Source organism: Citrus clementina, unplaced genomic scaffold (assembly GCF_000493195.1).
Source record: "Citrus clementina cultivar Clemenules unplaced genomic scaffold, Citrus_clementina_v1.0 scaffold_1, whole genome shotgun sequence".
NCBI lineage: Eukaryota > Viridiplantae > Streptophyta > Magnoliopsida > Sapindales > Rutaceae > Citrus > Citrus x clementina.
Window position 1 is genome coordinate 1,594,918 of NW_006263303.1, and position 19,194 is coordinate 1,614,111.

Below are 19,194 nucleotides of genomic sequence, written 5' to 3' on the forward strand. Positions count from 1 at the left end.
TCGCTTTATATATATAGACATAAAGAATGTATGACTACAATTTCAACAAAATTCTTCCCCATGCAATGTAAGTAATCATCATAGTCAAATCTCTACCCTCGGCTGAATTTGAATTACAACCCTCTAGATGGGACAAAAATACTCCCATCTTCAGAACTCAAAACCCAGTTCCCAAATTTGTTTAGGAGAAAGAAATCAGTTCTCTGAATTAAAATGATAGAGCATAATTGATCCCAGAACCATTAACTTGTAGCAACTGCCTGCTCTTGAAGTGCAAGAGGAAGAGCCGGTCTCCAAGTTGTGCCCACTGGACTGTCCATAAGAGCAATACCCACAGCAGCTAAATCTTTCCTAATTGCATCAGATTTTTCATATTCTTTGTTTTTTCTTGCCACAGTCCGATCTTCAATTCTTTGCAAAACTTGATCTTCGGTTAAATTGGCACGCTTTAATGCCTTTTCCCTGAGCTGCAGCAAAACCTGAAGCATGAAATATTTGATGATGAGTCTGGTAGCCTACAGGTAAAAAAACTGAATTCACTTTCAATAGTATTCAAAATTTGAAATTTACTAGGAAAATACAAGAACATACATCAAACAAGATAAAGCAAATGCATATAATAGTAGAGGCTACCATACTTCAAATCAAGTCATGCATAATACTTCTCAAATATTTGGGCAGAGGAAAACAATTTACACCAAATATCTTGCTCCAGTGAAATAGAGAAGGCAGCATCAAATATCAAGTTTTACCTCAGAGTAACCTGTCGACATCAATCCTAAGACAGTTAGAACATTCCTGATTGTCTTTTCCAAAGCTGCAAGAGATTCTAGTCGCATTGCTTGCTTCTTCCCCTGCAGAAGTCATTCATTCAGTTATCAACAGCAGAAGAGAACAAAATAGAAAAATGTTAACCATTAGTTCCAGCCTTGGTGAGAAACAGGATGTAATTAGAGCTGAAGGGTAAGAATTCCAAATTTGTACTAAATTGACTACAAGGACTAGCAACCCACTCACCCAGAGAATCTATGCAAGATCCTTTCATTTGTTCTTCCCAGATTGATTAAATGACTAATGTGAAAACAAATCCAAACATAACATCACACCAGATCTAGCCATTACAGTTTCTGACAACTCTTTTACCAAAATCTACCTAAGATAATTGATAAGCAGATCCATTTTGTACTGATTTATGTTGTGTATCTACCTTCCGAGTATGTAGCAGATCATTGATGGTTTTCAATGGGTCAGATAATGCAGCCAAAACAACAGTAGTGTGAAGATCATCTGACATTGAGGCCAGGAAATCATTATGGAATTTGTTGATGCTAGTGACAGTTTCAGGAGGGATCGAATCCTTCAATGCAGCTGCATCAAGCAGGCTCAGAGCTTTTTCGCAATCATGTAATGTCTGTAACCATCGAATCACATGAAATTACACATTTCTTCAATTGAATAAAACACAAGAGCAATATAATATATAAAGGTCATCTTAAGCAGACTGATGGCCATACAATTGTAATTGACAGTGTATAGATGGTGTAGAGAGAGAGAGAGAGAGGGAGAGAGAGAGAGTTGTAATACCTGATAGATGTAGAAAATACGTTCAGAAGCACTTTCAAGTTGTACAACAGAATAGTTAATGGGAGATCGATAGTGGGTCCCAATTAAGAAAAGTCTCAAAGCTAGTGGATGGTAAAGTTCCATAACCTGGGAAAGGGTTAAAAATATCACAACAAACTACTTGCTACATATTAAAACTTTCCATGGATACAAAAGTGAAGTACTCAAAGAAAAAAATTGTATCTCCTTTTCCCCTTTCTTTCTGTCACATACAGAAAGTACTCATAGTAGAGTTGTAACATCTGGTGCCAGTAGATTAAAAGACTAAAATTCACGACTGTGTACCAGCTGGAATACTTACCTGCCGGATTGTGAAGAAGTTTCCAAGGGATTTGGACATCTTCTCAGAGTCAATGGTTACGAACCCGTTATGTATCCAATAGCTTATATGACTATTGTTACATGCAGCACAACTCTGAGCAATTTCATTTTCATGGTGGGGAAACACAAGGTCCATCCCTCCACCGTGTATGTCAAAAGAGTGACCTAGATAAGCAGCACTCATGGCACTGCACTCAATATGCCATCCAGGTCTTCCGGGACCCCATGGACTCTCCCAAAAGGGCTCCCCCTCCTTTGCAGACTGTAAAATAATGAGGACAAAGGAACTGTAGTAAGTATAAAATAAACTTGGACATGTGTGAAAAGGAAAAACAATCTTTGCCATATTGCAAATAACAAACTTGATACCCTTGCTTGAAGATGAAAAGACAAAGTCAATCTTAATTCACAAACCCATGCAATCATGAAAAAATGAATGGCTAGAAACCATACAAATATGAGACCCTGACTGACAAACCATATCTTGTTTATGCTAGAATGAATTAAGACTACTAACAAGCCAGCCATTTTACAACATAATTCGCAAGCACTCTGGTTGACGCTGTGATCTCCAGCAATTTTATGTTATGTGTACACAAAGCAATACCAAATTCTTCCAGACTTACCTTCCACAAAGCAAAATCAGCAGGATTTTTCTTTCTCGAGTCCACGGCAACCCGCTCACCAGCTCGATTATCTTCTAACTTTCTCCCAGACAATTGTCCATATTCTGGGAATTTGTCTACAGAGAAGTAAACATCTCCATCAACTCTATAAGCAAACCCATTATCCAGAATCTGCCATGCCACCAAATTAATATTCAGAACATCACAGGCATCACAATGTAACTCATCCCAGGATTTCAAGAAATGGGCGTGGTGCATGCAACAAGAGAAGGAAGAGATTATGGAATTTTAATAGACAAAAATGCCAGTTCCGAGGCAGCATTTGCAAATTGTAAAGTTGGAAAAATGTGAAAAATGCAAGATAAAATAATTCTCTATGAACTTTAACAGCTAAAATTCCATCATCATCGGTAGGAGTACCTGTGTGATCATATCGATGATATGGGGCATGTGATCTGAAACACGAGGTTCTACAGATGGAGGCAAGCAATGAAGATCAACCATATCCTGGTGGAACTCCTCACAGTATCGTCTACTCAAACTTATCGGATCTTCCCCCAATTCATTCGCCCGAGCAATTATCTACAGAATTTGAAAAGTGCAGACTAAGGTATCCTGTCATACCAATATGAAAAACAGTTGGCATCCAGCACTTGTACCTCGATAACACCAAAACCTACTGCCCTCTCAAACAGAATATACATTTTTGCCACTATGCATCTAACCTTGTATAGTTATTCTAGAATGATATATTAGCAACCAAGTTAGTTGAATTCAGTTTAATATTAAACACTTACATGTCAATGCCCAAAAAAAATAAAACCAACTGACCTTGTCATCGACATCGGTGAAATTTCGAACATAACATACTTCATATCCCAAATGCCTAAGGTATCTGCCTAATTCCCAAACACAAGAATCCAATCAGCATAAAAAATTGGGCTTTAATCATAAAAATTCCATCTTTATTCGTAACAACGTAAATAAAAACAGAGAAAAACAGAGACCTGTAAAGAACATCAAAGGTTACATAAACACGAGCATGACCAATATGGCTTAGATCGTAAGCAGTGACACCACAAACGTACATTCCAACTTTACCCTCAACTTTGGGCTTAAAGAGCTCCCTTTTTCTACTCATAGTGTTGTAGAGCCACAGCTGGGTTGAGGCACTGGCCGGCTTATCGTCACCGTCAGTTTTGCCGTTGCTTTTATAGTCTATTACATTGGGTGATGAGTTTAGAGTGCTGAAGCAACGGAACACGCGTCTATTGTTTGGTTTGGGGGGTCTGAGTTGGAGGGTATGAAATGAGTTTATGAATGGAGAGAATTTTATTGAGGCTAAGGGCTTATAGCACTTGAGGGTTAGAATGAGACTGCCCATTTGCAGCTTCGAGCTTTTGTGTGCCCTGCGCAAGCTTTCTGTTTTCTGTTTTATTTTGTTGAAATCTACAACGTGAGAACAAGAGAAGAGAGGATTTTGGAAGAGGTATTATATCATTTAAGTACTCCGATTTTTATAAATTTTTGTATGAGACACAATTTGCCTAAGTTTTTCAAACACATCCCTGCCAGTGCTGCCTAGAACCTAGTGCTGGTGCAATTATGCTGTCGCCATTGCCAAGAACACGATCCGAAAACGACAAAGATCCCATAAGTCCTCTATTCCAGGGCAAGACAGCGGAAAGAAGTTCAAGCTCCCTCGCAAATGGCTACGAGTGAGGCAGATCACGCATTGATTAAATTGTTCGAATGCTCAGCCGGCTCTCACTTCACATATAATTGTATTACTTTAGACGCACGGTTAAAAAACCCTGATTTTACATTATAGTATCATTACATTGAAATGTATTATAAATTATATAATTCTAGTAAAATAACCAAAATTTAAAAAGAAAAAAGCATGATTTCGTGATTTTATTCATCAATGTCATGAAACCAAGATGGTGTTTACTAATTAGATGTCGAGATACCACCTACATCAATCTATTCAGTTCAACCGCTCCCCTCTTGATTTTAACTGTACCGATAAATGTAAGAACTAGGAGTAGGAGCAACACTTTTGTCACCCACACACTGAACACCGTAAAGGCACGTGTTAACATATCCAGAAGGCTTTCTGATTGGCAAGAGAAAAACATCAAAGCATCTGAACACATTATTGACAAAAATATCTCATTTTCCTATAAGGAACAACCAAGGTTTACGGTTAGATTGGCCTTTGTTTTTCCTAAAAAATAATTTGCTATCAATCTCTACATCTGAAAAGAATGATCCAATGCTACTTCACAAAAGCCGCACCATAATATGCAATAGATGAGTGCGTGACCGGCTGCAAAAACAATGTTGTTGTTCAATGGCATCAACAACCCGGAGAGGGGCCTGCATCCTGATTGGAGAAGCTGTTCCTTTGATCAAAACATGGAACAAACCTTATCTGAAAATAAAGAGGCAAAAGGCAGATTGTTAACAACTCAAGCTCTCTTCAAAATCTTCAGTCAATAGCAGATTGACCAAAGGTCACAGTAATACCGAAATGTAACTGAAACTAAAAGTGGATCATTTTACTACATAGTCTGTCAAGTGTTTTATCTATCGTTCGGGCACGTATGTAACTTCCACTGATAATGATCAACAAGTAAAAGATAGAAATCAAAAGGTGATATCATGGAAGCAAATTCACCTCGGTTAATGCTGCTGCAGCAAAAACGATTATCATCTTTGTAGATTGCTTGGACACCCATCATCCAGGACCCAACAGATGTATCATCGTGAGCATAAGTCTTCAGAGATGCACTGCATGCAAATAAGATATTCAACAAAATGGAACCAATATGCACTCTGTACGTGTAATATGGGCATGATTCAAGGATATCACTAATCAGCCAAAAAGCAAAGAACCACTAATGCAAAAAACCACACTAAGCTTTGACATAAACTACAATTTCACTTCTGAATGGATGCTTCTTTCCCAGAAACTTATCAACAACTGACCTGTTTATGTTGATATACTGAGCCAAATTTCTGGAGAGAACAAAAATTGAACCAGCTGCATGTCGGAAATACCTGAATGGAGACAACTAGCAAAGTCAATTTCCAGCAGTAAAAACCAAATTCAACCAGTATAAATATCATACACTCATTTAATTGACAAGCTAGATCACTTACGATTTCCCATCCCCAAACTTCCACCATTCAGGTTCATACCATTGCCTTCCCCTGAAATTCAACAAATGTGGATGAGGAAATTAGAGCTTTGTATGCTTTTCCTAATATTTCAAAGAAATATGAAAAATTCAACATATTGTAAAAAGTGAATGTCTGAATGTGAATGTGCTAGTTGATATCTATCAGAAAAATAAGGAAGTAAAAAGCAATCAAGTCAAATAAGATAGGATAATATACTCTTCAGTTACAACATCTCCTGACTTCATGCATCCAATATAAGCACTCTCTTGACCACGACTACGATCAAGAAGTCCAATCAGTCCCTCTGTTATGTCAGGAAACAATCAAATTATATACATACAGAACAAACGGAACAATATATAAAATTATGATATCCTAAACAAACAGAATAAAAGAAGCTCTACCCAAATCGAGGTCAATATTGTCATCAACTTTTACATAGAATTCTGCATCCCAAATTTGAACTGCAGTACTGAAGAAGAATTTTGCTTTCTTAGGAAGTTCTTCTTGAGCCTCCTCATGATCTTCCTGATAGACATGATGCCACAAAGTCAGATTATTTACTAGTTTAATCCAGACAATCAAACATGTGGAAATCTCCACAAATACATACTCAAAAGGTTCAAGGAAAAATAAATGTTAGGCTTTAGCATCAACTACTTCTCTAACGAAAACCCAATTGTCACATCCAGACAAGATATCCAGTATTCCTCCATTCATTTTTCTCTAATAAGAAAAGGTGAAAGGTTCATAATTTTTATTTTGAAAAACTAAAATTATACCATAAATGCATGATCTCTTCTTGGGTATTTAGTCCTAGCTCACAGGTAAATTTTTTAACTAGATAAATTGTTGTGACATGGAATCTTTGCACTTACAAGAATCAGGAAATCCTTCGTCTCACGATTTTCTGCATCGATTTTGCGATCTAAGCTGTCGCCTCGATTGGCACTGCCAGTTGCAAAGCCAAAAAATTCTTATTAATGTTTGTCCATTGGGACCACCATAATATTGTCACAGACAGTAGCTAAGGAAACGAAGCAACAGAGAATGAGTAAAAAAATCAAGTGTGTAAGAAAACTAAAGTAAGGATTTAAGTGTGAGGAACAACCTCCGACCAATCACAAAACGGATGACCACTCCTCTTTCCTCGAGTTTTTTTAAGGCATCACCTACAAGAGGCACAAGAATGTTATGGCCTGTTTTCCGTGAAATGCATATATTACTGACTCCTACAGACAACATGAAACCTATAGTTTTAGACATGGTGCATGACATTATGAACAAAAATGCAGTAATCATGAATTTTATTTACAAGTGTATGACAAGAAGACTGAAAGGATGTAAATAAGTAAGTAAGAACAGAATCTCCTTTCAAAAGGGGACAGAACTTCACAGACTACATCCTGGAAATGGGTGAGAACAATGATAATAAAGACTTCTTTTTTTTTTTCTTTTTTTACTTTTCAAAAAATAATTTGAGATGAATATTTCAAGTTCAACACATATCCAAGGTAGAGGTAAGTGCTTGAAACTGACCTTTGGGCATCCACGATCCTCGATATACATTTCTATTCAAGTGACTACCAAACCCTGTGTAAACTCCAATAACAGCAAGAAGCTTTTTCCCCGAAGAAGACCCACTTTGCAGCAACTGATTCTTCAGGTACCCTTGACTCTTGGCTAATGTCAAGTCCATCTCAGCTTCCACAATCCTTCTCTCCAGATCTCTGAAAGTGAAAAATGCCATGTAAAAACTACAAAACCATCTACCATCAATGAAAATAATTTCATAGAAACCTCGTAAGAAAAATCAAGAAACATACTTGCATCCTAGAAGCATCAGCTTATCTTCAACTGTAAGAACCTTGGGTCTCTAACAACAAGAACAGAAACACATCATAAGCACAAAATAAAGAAAACATCACAATCCAAACATATATCATCACAAGTTCCCATCTCTCAATTTGGTTGCTAAGATAATACAAGAAACTTAAAAATAGAATACAACTGAAAATTTTCAGTGTATCTCTCTCTCCAACAAATCCAAATAAATGAGTTCAATTTTTACAGCATTTTCTAGCAGTCAAACTGAGAAGAAACAAAATGAGTACAAAAGTAAAGAGACTGAAAGAAACCTGCTCCATGCTTTTCTTAAGAAAATTAGAAAGTAATGTTCTGTTCTCAGCATCTTGCCACAGCCTGATTGTGCCCAAAAAAAAAAAAAAAAAGATTGATCAATCAAATCGAGAATCTGAATCCAATTCCACCGCTGGAATAATCCAAATTATGAATTCAGGTCCAACTCAATTAGCCAAACGGTGTGCAGATGAAAATGAAATAATTCACAAAGTCTAGTGATACTGCGGACTATTGGTTTAAAGCTTTAAAATATAGTGTAAATGAGTTTTTTTTTTTTCCAGAATTAGAATTATTTTCCGACATTTTCTCGGGAAACGAACAGAAGAATAAAAATGGCTAAATGGAGATCGAATAACAAACCTTCCGGCAACGTAAAGCCAAGCGAGGCAAGAGAAGAAAGCCAAGACAACTGAGGGTTTCGATGTCTGAATTTGCTTCGATCTCCCTCTCCTCTCCGATGATTTCGCCGTCGTCATCGGTAAGGTCTCCATTTCCAATTTCTCAATCTAATAATAGCCTAAAGAGATCGAGAAATTATAGAAATGAATGTGTTTATGTACTTATGTTTATATATCTGAATGTAATTATTGATTAAATTGTATGGTATGTGAAGAGGGATTTGCAGTGTCTTTTATTTGTATTTACTGCTGAGTGAATGAATTGAATGAACACAGTTTGTGAAACAGACGGCACGTCGACGGTTTCAACAAGGGCCATCCAGGTGATCCCAATGTCGGAGAGAGAACTGGCTCTTATCAAATCTCCAAGTTTAAAAATCTTTGGGCCTAAGACTTCGCTTTTACAGGGCAACATCACAAATAACGCTTAGATCCTCAAGGTTTGTCGTAATATACTGTTAGATCTCAACCATTTAGAAATGAACATAATAATCCGAATTAAATAAAGATTTACCAGGTAAAACTTCGAAGTTTTTGAGTTTCCTTCCTTCTCTTTGGAAAAAATAGGATGTTTTGTGATTGCTGAAATGTTTTAGTTTTAATGTGATTAAAACAAAATACTAACTTATCTAAGGATGCTAAATCAAATAGTTTTCAAATAATTTTATTTAATTGGGAGTTAAAAATTAATTTAGTCTTTATCTACTACCCCATCTGAAAAAAACAAAATAACCCTATCCGAAAAAACAAAATAATAACTTAATATGTGGCATAATAGTTAATGTTCTATCAAGGAAAAATCTGTCTAGTTAGAGAAATAAAATCCAGAATCACTGTATTAAGATATTATCTCCATTAAGTTGACATCCTCTATTTTTGAACCGTCTCTCCAAAAACCTAGCACTAGAGGTAGTTTCAGCTTATGTTCCCCAAATTAATCCATTTGAGTCTTTCAGAATTCCGCTGCGCATATCAGAAAACCCAGCTTCTTAGCTGCGTTTTCTCTTCTTTTTATTTCCCAGTCATTTTTAGATATCAACCCGTATCAAACAAAGCTGCAATATTCTAGAAAATTTACCAAAATGTGAATGACTTTGACAAGCCCATTATAGCCATTCATAATTTAACTAAGCTCAAATTGAGCAACTGTAACGACTCTAATTGAGACCCACATAGCTAAGTTAAGGCTTATTGGCTTATAAGCAGTTAGGCTCCCTCTCCTTACAAGCCAGTTTCCAAGGATGAGTTCCCCAATGTGTGCGTAATAGCAACTGGTTTTATGGCATCTGGAACAACCTCAATCTTCCTCTAAACCCATTGACTCTCCCTCCCTCAGTCAATGTAGAAGGCAAATGCAACAGACCGCAAGCGATTCACCAAACAGTAAATTCCAAAAATTTTCAGAAAAAACGTTTAGGACCGTAACAGTAATGAGTAATGATGCGACATTCATTCCATCCGGTGGTGGATGGTCAAATAAGTAATTTCCTAACTTCTGAAAAAAAATATATCATCCAATAGATGCAACATCATGGCTCAATCACAAAAATAAAAATCATAATTAAAGAAAGCCCTAAAGCAGTTCTTGTACCGTACAGTAAATTTCTTCAATAAAATTTTCAATTTCTAATATATTAGCCGTAGAATTCAATTTAAAGGTAATAGGATTTGCTCAAAACTAAATTTGAAAAGAAAAATAATAAAGCATACCGGGAAGTTTGTATTCCGACTAATATGAATATATATTAATGTTACAACATCAATCACCAAATGACGTGTTCCATGTCACATCATTTGTTACACTGTACTAATCAGCATCCAAAAGTATACTATCAATTGTAGAAAACTAAGCATGCCCAAAAAATAACACTATGTAGAGGTAACTAGGTACATTAAATAGATGCAAGCTTGCCAACTGACATATTGGGACAAGGATAAAGTCTATTCTTCAAGCAAGCAAAAATTATAATGACAAAATACAAAGTTGTTTGATTGTCAATATCACAACACAAAAAATAGCCAGTTTTTTTCACATTTAAAGAATTCCCTGCATGTAGTCATTCAGAGAGCAAGATATTAAATCATCTTGTACAGGACCATTTCGATTGACATAGCACCCTGTTGTGCGATCTATCTACGGGGTTCTGGAATAAAGGGCACACTAGCCAATTTTGGGAAAGCACTATCAAGTCAATTGCCTAGCTTCTTCCGGCTCCTGGTATCAAATTTGCTAGTGAGGGCACCCCTTGGCTCCTCATCTCCTCTTGAGCGCGTCTCATCTCCTCAGGATCTATTTGTTAAGACACAACATATTGATATGATAAGTAGAAATACAGGAAACTGTTAATCATAATCCATAAAATAAGTAAATCGATATAAATCTAAATCAAGTCAGCATTTGTTGACCATGGTTGAGATGTAAAACCGAAAAAATAAAAAAAAAAATTATGAACCCAAGGGAGTACTTACCCATATTTTCCATTAATTTAGGCATAAGGAACACAACCACTAGCATAAATCCCATCATGAGACCCATTGGGCTTTTCACAAGAGACATTATGGAAAAAGGTTCTCTAATCTGTAAAGACAGAAGAAAACATGAGTCATGGTATACACATATTGAATATATGATAACACTGAACTACACAGAAACCATTGAGTTAAAGAGGGAATGGAGGATCAACCTCGTAATATTGCTCCTCTCTCAATGGCTCTAAAACCAATTCATTCAGACCCCTCCTGGTTTCCGTCAATGCTGCCTGAACCTTGCCTGGGTGTCTGGCACTAACATCAACCCGGACCTAAACAGATTCATAAAATTTCAATCATGTTAAATCTAGTTCAACATGATTAAATGATCAAATGATGACAAAATTTATCAGAGGGAAAGAAACCCACCGGAGAAAAGAAATAACCAATTGCAGCCACTTCAATTAAATGAGTCCCTGCCGACATGTTCTGGCTTTATGCAGACAAATCAAGGAATTAAAAAATGAAAACTTCTTTTCCCATCTTCCATAAAATCATTGGGAAATAAACAATCTACATGTAGGAATGTATTGAAAAAAAAAAAAAGAAGAAGAAGAAGACGAAATGGGTAAAATAAATAGAACAAATGAATTTTTGACTGAATGAACAAGAAAAGAACATGAGAAAATATAATTAGTAGGATACAATGAAAAATATCCATCGGGCCTCAGAAATGTCACATGTTCGCCACCATTGAGTACAACTTTCACATTCGATGCTTTTCCTCCAGGAGAGCCAAATGCTTTCAAACTCATACCTACAAAATGAATTCTTGAATTAAAAGTCTGAATTAAAAAATCAACCCATGCTATAATAACAGAAGACACGATGAGGGAACAAACATGCAGGGAAATATAATTGAGAAACATAATAAATATATATATCCAAAACCGAGGCACAGTCCAACTAAAAGCAATCACCAGAATCACTGTATTAAGATATTATCTCCATTAAGTTGACATCCTCTATTTTTGAACCGTCTCTCCAAAAACCTAGCACTAGAGGTAGTTTCAGCTTATGTTCCCCAAATTAATCCATTTGAGTCTTTCAGAATTCCGCTGCGCATATCAAAAAACCCAGCTTCTTAGCTGCGTTTTCTCTTCTTTTTATTTCCCAGTCATTTTTAGATATCAACCCGTATCAAACAAAGCTGCAATATTCTAGAAAATTTACCAAAATGTGAATGACTTTGACAAGCCCATTATAGCCATTCATAATTTAACTAAGCTCAAATTGAGCAACTGTAACGACTCTAATTGAGACCCACATAGCTAAGTTAAGGCTTATTGGCTTATAAGCAGTTAGGCTCCCTCTCCTTACAAGCCAGTTTCCAAGGATGAGTTCCCCAATGTGTGCGTAATAGCAACTGGTTTTATGGCATCTGGAACAACCTCAATCTTCCTCTAAACCCATTGACTCTCCCTCCCTCAGTCAATGTAGAAGGCAAATGCAACAGACCGCAAGCGATTCACCAAACAGTAAATTCCAAAAATTTTCAGAAAAAACGTTTAGGACCGTAACAGTAATGAGTAATGATGCGACATTCATTCCATCCGGTGGTGGATGGTCAAATAAGTAATTTCCTAACTTCTGAAAAAAAATATATCATCCAATAGATGCAACATCATGGCTCAATCACAAAAATAAAAATCATAATTAAAGAAAGCCCTAAAGCAGTTCTTGTACCGTACAGTAAATTTCTTCAATAAAATTTTCAATTTCTAATATATTAGCCGTAGAATTCAATTTAAAGGTAATAGGATTTGCTCAAAACTAAATTTGAAAAGAAAAATAATAAAGCATACCGGGAAGTTTGACACGGCCACTGATGCTGAAGCCATCACCAGACCTGCGAGGAAAAAAATTAATAATAATCAGCTAACTGAATGAAACTCGCAAGCTGAGTCTTTGATGATAAGTTTAAGTTCTTATAATAATTCTAATTTTTGTTCTCGTGTTTTGAAATCGTACTCGTACCCGCTCGAAACTGCAACGGCCGAAGAGACGAGAGAGAGAAATAAATTTATGAAAAATACTGAGAGAACCGATTTGGATCTGATTATGGACGCCATGTCGACGGAGTTTTGTGTGGAATCGAGTTCAATGGCGCTAGTGCAGTGGTGAAATTTACAAGGAAACAATTGTTCTCGGTTTCGAAGATTGTGTAATACGGAGCCTAGATTGGTTAATTCAATTGTGAAATCTGGACCGTTGATGGCTTCAGCACGTGTGATTCGTACGGTGGGCCAACTCGGATTTCTTTGAAACGTCGCCGTCCAATGTCCCTCCTTGATTTGCAGAAGATGGAACACATCGATGATGATGGATACATAGCGGCATAGACCCTCTGGTAGTTTGTTTATTTTATTATGTTATCGAGTTCTATTATTTTTTCAATTTTTTTTATTTTTATATGACTAATTATTTTTTAAAATTTTTTATATGATTCTATTTTCGTTTTGACTAAACAAAGAGAAAAATAGGTACAAATAAAAAAATAAAAAAAATAAATGAATAATTTTCCTACCAAAACAGAATTATTACATTTATGGCACAACTTCAAAACGACTCGTGTTTGTTGAAGACGACAAAGCTCTAAATTTCATTTACACAATCAATTATAGTACGCATTACATTCACCCTTTATCCTCTCTCTGAAAGCCAACAACCCACTGCTGATGAAGTTTGTTTGTTAAATCAGAAATTTGACATCGACACAAATCCAAAGGGAGAATGGCCCCAAGAAAGAATTTGCATTGCCAATCTCACTATATGCTATAATCCCAACTTCTTTGACAACCGATCCGAAACATTTACTATTACAAATCCTGCAAAAACCTGTAGCAAAACACAAAAGTACATTACTCGTACGTTTGAGATTGAGGTGTTGTGGCTTTTACCATACGACACCTATCTAATTACTAGATGTCATGTACAAATGAGCAAATGGATGCTAAATATTAGCCGTCAACTAAAAGTGTTTACAAAAATTTTAACTGTGCACTTGTTCTTATAGACAAACACTGCCGGCTACCTATGCATATGTAAATTGCAGCTGGGTATAACAGGAGTTGGTAAGAGTAATAGAAACAGACCATCTTGTAGGTACCCCAAAAAAAAAAAATGATGTGAATTCAGTGCTTGCAATAGATGCAACCTGATAAGATCACTACATATTCTGCCAATCATGACGTGGATGTGTTTTCATGAGTGTCTGTGTGCGATTGAGTGAGAGAATTTGTTAAGAAACATGAATATATTGACCAATAAATTTTCAGCAGATGTCAAAAATTCTGAAGTTAGATGCTTCGTTACGGCAATATCATTACCTGAGCTGAGCCAAGAATGTATATTGCTGAATAATGACGGCCATGAATCACCATGTCTGCCACCATAGCTAGTGGAATGGTGAGTGACATTCCTAATGTGGCCACTAGCGGAGTGGTCCATACAACACATAATGCCCTGGTGAGAAAGAATATCAAAACTAAGAAAACATTGAAATTGCTAATGCCTATATCACTCATCGAAACAATTGTTGCTTTGTTACCAAAAGTAGTCTGAAAGCACACTTCCAACAAATCCATTGGCGAGAACCACTTCCTCCATTTTAGCTGAATGAGGAATTGTAAACTTGGGCTCAATTCCCAAGGCTGTCAATGGCCAAACTGAAACAAAGATCAAATAACAAGTACTTAGCACTAGACTCGAAAGAAGAGAAAACGATCACATTCATGCAAGAACCTCCTAATCGGATTCAATAGCTAAAATAAAAATGCATCAATAATCAAACAACTCTTACCCAGCCACCATAGAGCTACAAGTGTGAACAATCCTATATATCCAAACAACTTTTGCACATCAACTTTTTCTCCTTCCTCACCACAAAACTTTTTTAGAAGCACTGCAGCATGGATTGCAAAGAGAAAAATGTCACGATGCTTAGTCAGACAAATAGTAAAAACAATGTCAATAATTGCAAAAGAACATGAGAGAGACTATTTCTAACCTGTGAATAGTCCATATGACATGGCAGAGAGAAGGCCAAAAAGATCGCCAACAAGTGAGCGCTTCCCATTGCTAAACACAAACATTAACTGTCAATGCCCAAAGCATGCATTACAAAGAGCAAGCTGATAGAGAAACATGTGAACAGGAATATATCTAACAAATGTGAAGAGGCAGCTACTGTAATTTGTAACTTATATATAAATCATTAGGGTCTGCCTCCAATTTCTTAGAGTAGATTATTAATGCATCTGGCATAGCAAGAATACTCAACATCCTTCCAGAATAAAAAAAGATTAACTTCTAGGACAAACCTTCACATATATCAGCAATGACTTTACATTTTATGAAACATTTACCAAGAAAAGCTAAACCGTAAAGGAAAAGTATTGCCCATCCAGAAGTTTCATTTTCCCAAAGTCCAAAGAATATTACAGAACATCATCACAGGGGCAAATAAGATGACAGATAACAAATGAAAGTATAAATCACAGTTTGAAAATGAGAACAGTAGATCTTAGAAAATTGCAAACCGCCTACCCCACTCTTTCCTAACTATGTTGGGTACGGCAGCAATATTTCATTGTTGAAATTAAAATTATATTTATCCTGAACTAAAAGCCTTTCGAAAATGATACCACCTTATTCGAAATCCTTGTTGTTTATAAAAAGGTTAAACAGCAGCAATGCTATTTCATTAGATCCCATTGAGACAAATATAGTCCTGACCAAACTGGAACTCGACATAAATGATGGCCAGATAATAGAAAAAGAAAACTTACGCTGCACTAAATTGTGATTCATCAGCAGCCCACGTTTTTCCAAGAGTAGTCATGGCAACACCAGCCATGCTGACTAAGACTGCAACTACTTTGGCCACATTTAATGTATCTTGACCCATAAAAGCTCCAATGAAGAGGGTAAAAAGTCCTGAGGTTGATGATAACACTGTTGTACTTGCAACGCTTGTACGTGCAAGTGCAGCATTTGAAAAATACTGCAACAGAAAAAAGAAAATTTGTTGGCAAGGACTCTTTGTACTAAAGTTATAACATGACTATCATTGGCAACACCTTCAAAGATTTTGCAAAATACAACTTTTTCTTTCGCAAAAGCATTGCTGCATGCATGTCAATTTGAAGATTGCCAAAAATTGACACTTAAAGTTTTACAAAAAAACAAATGGGAATTCAATCTTGAGAAAAGTAGTGCAAGTAGAGAATTACCTCTGTTACAAACCAGATTGGGGCAATATAAAAACCAATAGTAGCAATTTCCCTGGTTGTAGGCTCCTTGTGTGCATCATCTTTAAGTTTAGAAACCAATGGCATTCCCTCTTCAGAAGATGATAGATCCAGTTCACTGTCTTTTTTATTGAAAGTTCCTTGAAGCTCCATTTCAAAAACTCTGTGCCTCATAGGAGAATTAAGTGCAGCAGAAGTCTCATTTAGGGTTTCTGTATCTTTAACACTTTTAGACGAGCGACGTTTTAGTAAATTACAAAACCAATCCTTAAGGAATGCTACTGGGAGGTAAACTACCATGAGAGAAGCTCCCAGATATGTCACTGCAAATGGCTGCTTATAGTCTGAAAAAATATCCTGTTGAACATATATCAGTTAGTTTACCTAAGGTTAAGAATACAGGTATGCACTGCATTATCATGCAACAGGCAGCTGTTTGAGTGAGAATAAAGAAAACAAGAAAAAGATTTACTTTTTAATAATCTGCAAATAAATATCTAGGTATATCCATATGGGTAAATGGATGGTAGAAGGAACACAATCTTACAACAGACCTTCCATAGAATCACAACAAGAAACCCAAATCACATGACACTTTTGATGCAGTCTAGTAAAAGCCTTTCAGACACACTGCTTCTGCAGCAGCATATGACATGCCTGGCAGTAATCAATGGCTAGGAAGATTGGATTGCCAAAACTGTATGCCACATGACTCAACTTTGCAATCAGGAAACATCTAGTTTTACTTAAATTTAATCATTTTTCATCATAACCCTACTCACTCGAGCACTGTCCAGTGTAAGTTCAGGGCAGAAGCATGTCAACCACAAAAAGATGTTAGCACAGAAAGAAGAGTGTGCATCCGACTTAGGGTATGCTTTTAATTGTTGCACTTCTGAAAGCAAACACCCACTTTCACTCAGTAGCTAATATTTACGGACCACTCACCTGCCCACTTATACTTGGAAGTCAATGATTCCATACACAGCAGTCATGGACACCTCAATCCCAAACATATCCAGTCAAGATACATCGCCAAAAGTTAAAACCTGATTTCATTGGCCATTAAAACTAGTTTCTTCTTGTAATTGAAAAGCTAATCTTCTGGGATGATATAGCTTTTTCCTAAGTCAATGTTGAATACAGCCTCATTCCTTATAGCAACCCACATACAGGTTTTCCATTTCTTTGTATGTGTTTGTGTGTGTGTGTATATATATGTATAAGGCAATGCTAAATTCAACAATTGGGTATTATAAATTCAATTCAGTTGCAAATAATTCAAATTATTTAAATTCCACCAAAAGAATGAAAAAAATAAGATTAAAGACAAACCTGAGTAACTTCAGCAGAGGTGACCCAAATAATAACAACAGCTGATATCAGAAATAACCCAGCTCTATATCTCCAACCCATCACAAAAATCAAAAAATGCAAATCACAGGGATCTGATTCTTCTTCTTTCAGATCTTTCAACTTGCTATCTTGCTTTTCACTCACAGACGTGGATTATTAAATTTTTTATTTTCTTTTATTTTGGGATCTCAACTCGCTTCCCTAGCAAGCGCGGCGTGTGCTTCAATGCTAAAAAAAACTTAACAGGGGTGAGTTATCAAAGACCAAAAAGAGAGATTCTTGCAAGAAGAAGAACAATCACAAAATATGAGCCTTAAATATAAGAGGAGAAGGAGAGAGAGGGAACAATTACAAATATAAGCTAACATTGCCGCCGTCAAATTGCTTTATCATTCTGTCTTTGGTTAAGTTTAATTATTTAATGGGGCAATAACATACATTTAGGTACCTTATTTTTTTACATTTTCATTATTAATTATAGTTTTAAAAGTGTTATAAATAGGTCCCCAACTCCTCTTTAAGTACCAAATTAACCTTATAATATTCAATTTCTTCTTAGCATAATGCAATGCGGGTTACGACTAAAATTTTACACTTTTGGGTTAACAATAATTGATATGATTACCTTATTAATGCTATATATGTATATATCTTGTATTTGTGTTGTGTCAACTCATTTATGACTTAGTTAAAAATATTATTTATTAAATATGTGAGTTGGTATTTTAAAATACTAAATCTTATATTGTTAAGAAAATAGAGTATATAAAGTACTAATAAGCTTACAAAAGAAGCATGTTCTGTGCACGAACTTGACCTAATTTTATATTTTTATCCTTTTTTTAAAGCGCTAGGTACTTGTATCTATAAAGGGAATGCTTGGATCATACAATATTTATTCAACTATATATAAGAGCTCTCAACTTTTTTTATTTTTCTACACCTCTAAATTTCATTTGTTGTTCAAAATTATCATGTTTTGGGTGTACTTTGATAGTAGTTGATATTGAAACTTAGAGATCATATAATTTTACTTGCCTTACTGCATAAGAAAATCTTTCATTGAATTTCAAATTTTTTTTTTTTTTTGGCACGTCTTGTCCCTTGATGTTTGGTTAACTTGCTGCTATTGTTATTCATTTTTTATTTATTTATTTTTTATACGCCTTATTTGTCTTACTAAATTACTCAAGATTTTCAACACTATTGATATATTTAGCATTATACAAATATGATAGTGTGACATGAATTGTCGTACTTACACATGACTTAAAGGGTGTTTTAGGCATGTCAATTTTAATTTGTGACTCATTTGATCCAAATTGAAAAACTGTGTGGTAATTTGTGAAAATGTACAAATCTGTAAGGAACGTCTATTTATAACGTCTACTAATTTTTGTTTCAACATGCCTTAAATTGTCGGATTTCACAACTTGGACTTCGTCTCCTTTTGCCAATATGTACTTAACAATAATGTACAATAAAAATACATGACAAAACATAATTGGAATTATTCTCAAAAACCGAGTCACCTAACGTTTATGGTGGTCTACAAATGGGTCCAATTTTTTAGATTCCATTCACCTAAAGTTTTTTCATGGCGTGTTCATCGACTGTATTCAGTGCCATTACAATTAGTAATTCTACATGGAGAAAATTAGTTTATTTTACTTTATTACCATAGAAGATAATTTTTTTTAAAAAAAGAAGATATATTATCCTTCATTAGAACGATCGATTCCAGTTGTAGAGGGTAAT

General features: G+C 35.7%; 4 protein-coding genes across 8 annotated transcripts; all 4 read right to left on the reverse strand.

The window, feature by feature from the left end:
- Positions 1-26: 26 nt before the first annotated feature.
- On the reverse strand, positions 27-4,012 carry LOC18054467 (cysteine--tRNA ligase, chloroplastic/mitochondrial). Of its 5 annotated transcripts, none has more exons than XM_024178319.1 (9): positions 3,659-4,012; positions 3,402-3,465; positions 2,991-3,152; positions 2,571-2,741; positions 1,925-2,206; positions 1,585-1,710; positions 1,208-1,411; positions 753-854; positions 27-515 (listed from the first exon to the last, which is right to left on the reverse strand). In XM_024178319.1, exons 1-9 carry the CDS (start codon positions 3,952-3,954, stop codon positions 243-245), a joined length of 1,680 nt encoding a protein of 559 aa, XP_024034087.1. In that variant the 5' UTR covers positions 3,955-4,012; the 3' UTR covers positions 27-242. The 5 variants fall into 5 exon arrangements, with proteins under 5 accessions (XP_024034087.1, XP_024034089.1, XP_024034085.1 ...); XM_024178321.1 differs by having other exon boundaries at positions 3,402-3,469; positions 3,578-3,692; XM_024178317.1 differs by having other exon boundaries at positions 30-515; positions 3,578-4,012.
- A 650-nt stretch (positions 4,013-4,662) lies between these two features.
- LOC18054466 (hydroxyproline O-galactosyltransferase HPGT3) lies at positions 4,663-8,757 on the reverse strand. The gene is made up of 12 exons (XM_006450311.2): positions 8,262-8,757; positions 7,898-7,961; positions 7,586-7,635; positions 7,299-7,489; positions 6,871-6,931; positions 6,638-6,710; positions 6,164-6,287; positions 5,976-6,063; positions 5,739-5,789; positions 5,565-5,636; positions 5,254-5,366; positions 4,663-5,007 (listed from the first exon to the last, which is right to left on the reverse strand). Exons 1-12 carry the CDS (start codon positions 8,390-8,392, stop codon positions 4,985-4,987), a joined length of 1,041 nt encoding a protein of 346 aa, XP_006450374.1. The 5' UTR covers positions 8,393-8,757; the 3' UTR covers positions 4,663-4,984.
- Positions 8,758-10,173: 1,416 nt separating this feature from the next.
- LOC18054468 (ER membrane protein complex subunit 7 homolog) lies at positions 10,174-13,167 on the reverse strand. Its single transcript, XM_006450314.2, has 7 exons — positions 12,806-13,167; positions 12,634-12,677; positions 11,474-11,585; positions 11,198-11,261; positions 10,984-11,100; positions 10,769-10,877; positions 10,174-10,589 (listed from the first exon to the last, which is right to left on the reverse strand). The coding sequence occupies exons 1-7, from the start codon at positions 12,898-12,900 to the stop codon at positions 10,498-10,500; spliced, it is 633 nt and encodes a 210-aa protein (XP_006450377.1). The 5' UTR covers positions 12,901-13,167; the 3' UTR covers positions 10,174-10,497.
- A 193-nt stretch (positions 13,168-13,360) lies between these two features.
- Positions 13,361-17,803, reverse strand: LOC18054469 (uncharacterized vacuolar membrane protein YML018C). The gene is made up of 8 exons (XM_006450315.2): positions 17,416-17,803; positions 16,063-16,437; positions 15,619-15,833; positions 14,838-14,908; positions 14,631-14,732; positions 14,379-14,496; positions 14,158-14,293; positions 13,361-13,666 (listed from the first exon to the last, which is right to left on the reverse strand). The coding sequence occupies exons 1-8, from the start codon at positions 17,494-17,496 to the stop codon at positions 13,604-13,606; spliced, it is 1,161 nt and encodes a 386-aa protein (XP_006450378.1). The 5' UTR covers positions 17,497-17,803; the 3' UTR covers positions 13,361-13,603.
- Positions 17,804-19,194: the final 1,391 nt, after the last annotated feature.

Bases quoted from the DNA above. Each gene is read 5' to 3' on its own strand.
- LOC18054467 (XM_024178317.1), bottom strand. From the start codon at position 3,954: ATGGGCAGTCTCATTCTAACCCTCAAGTGCTATAAGCCCTTAGCCTCA. The intron at 1,412-1,584 runs GTATTACAACTC...CGATGGTTACAG, and splicing joins GTATTTTCTACATCTATCAG to ACATTACATGATTGCGAAAA. The intron at 516-752 runs GTAAAACTTGAT...TTTTACCTGTAG, and splicing joins TGTCGACAGGTTACTCTGAG to GCTACCAGACTCATCATCAA.
- LOC18054468 (XM_006450314.2), bottom strand. From the start codon at position 12,900: ATGGCGTCCATAATCAGATCCAAATCGGTTCTCTCAGTATTTTTCATA. The intron at 11,586-12,633 runs GTATGCTTTATT...TTCATTTTGTAG, and splicing joins TGGCCGTGTCAAACTTCCCG to GTATGAGTTTGAAAGCATTT. The intron at 11,101-11,197 runs GTGGGTTTCTTT...GAATCTGTTTAG, and splicing joins TTGGTTATTTCTTTTCTCCG to GTCCGGGTTGATGTTAGTGC.
- LOC18054466 (XM_006450311.2), bottom strand. From the start codon at position 8,392: ATGGAGACCTTACCGATGACGACGGCGAAATCATCGGAGAGGAGAGGG. The intron at 7,636-7,897 runs GTTTCTTTCAGT...TCTTGTTGTTAG, and splicing joins TTAAGAAAAGCATGGAGCAG to AGACCCAAGGTTCTTACAGT. The intron at 6,932-7,298 runs GTCAGTTTCAAG...TGCCTCTTGTAG, and splicing joins AGGATCGTGGATGCCCAAAG to GTGATGCCTTAAAAAAACTC.
- LOC18054469 (XM_006450315.2), bottom strand. From the start codon at position 17,496: ATGGGTTGGAGATATAGAGCTGGGTTATTTCTGATATCAGCTGTTGTT. The intron at 14,733-14,837 runs GTTAGAAATAGT...TCCATGCTGCAG, and splicing joins GTCATATGGACTATTCACAG to TGCTTCTAAAAAAGTTTTGT. The intron at 14,497-14,630 runs GTAAGAGTTGTT...TCTTTGTTTCAG, and splicing joins TGTAGCTCTATGGTGGCTGG to TTTGGCCATTGACAGCCTTG.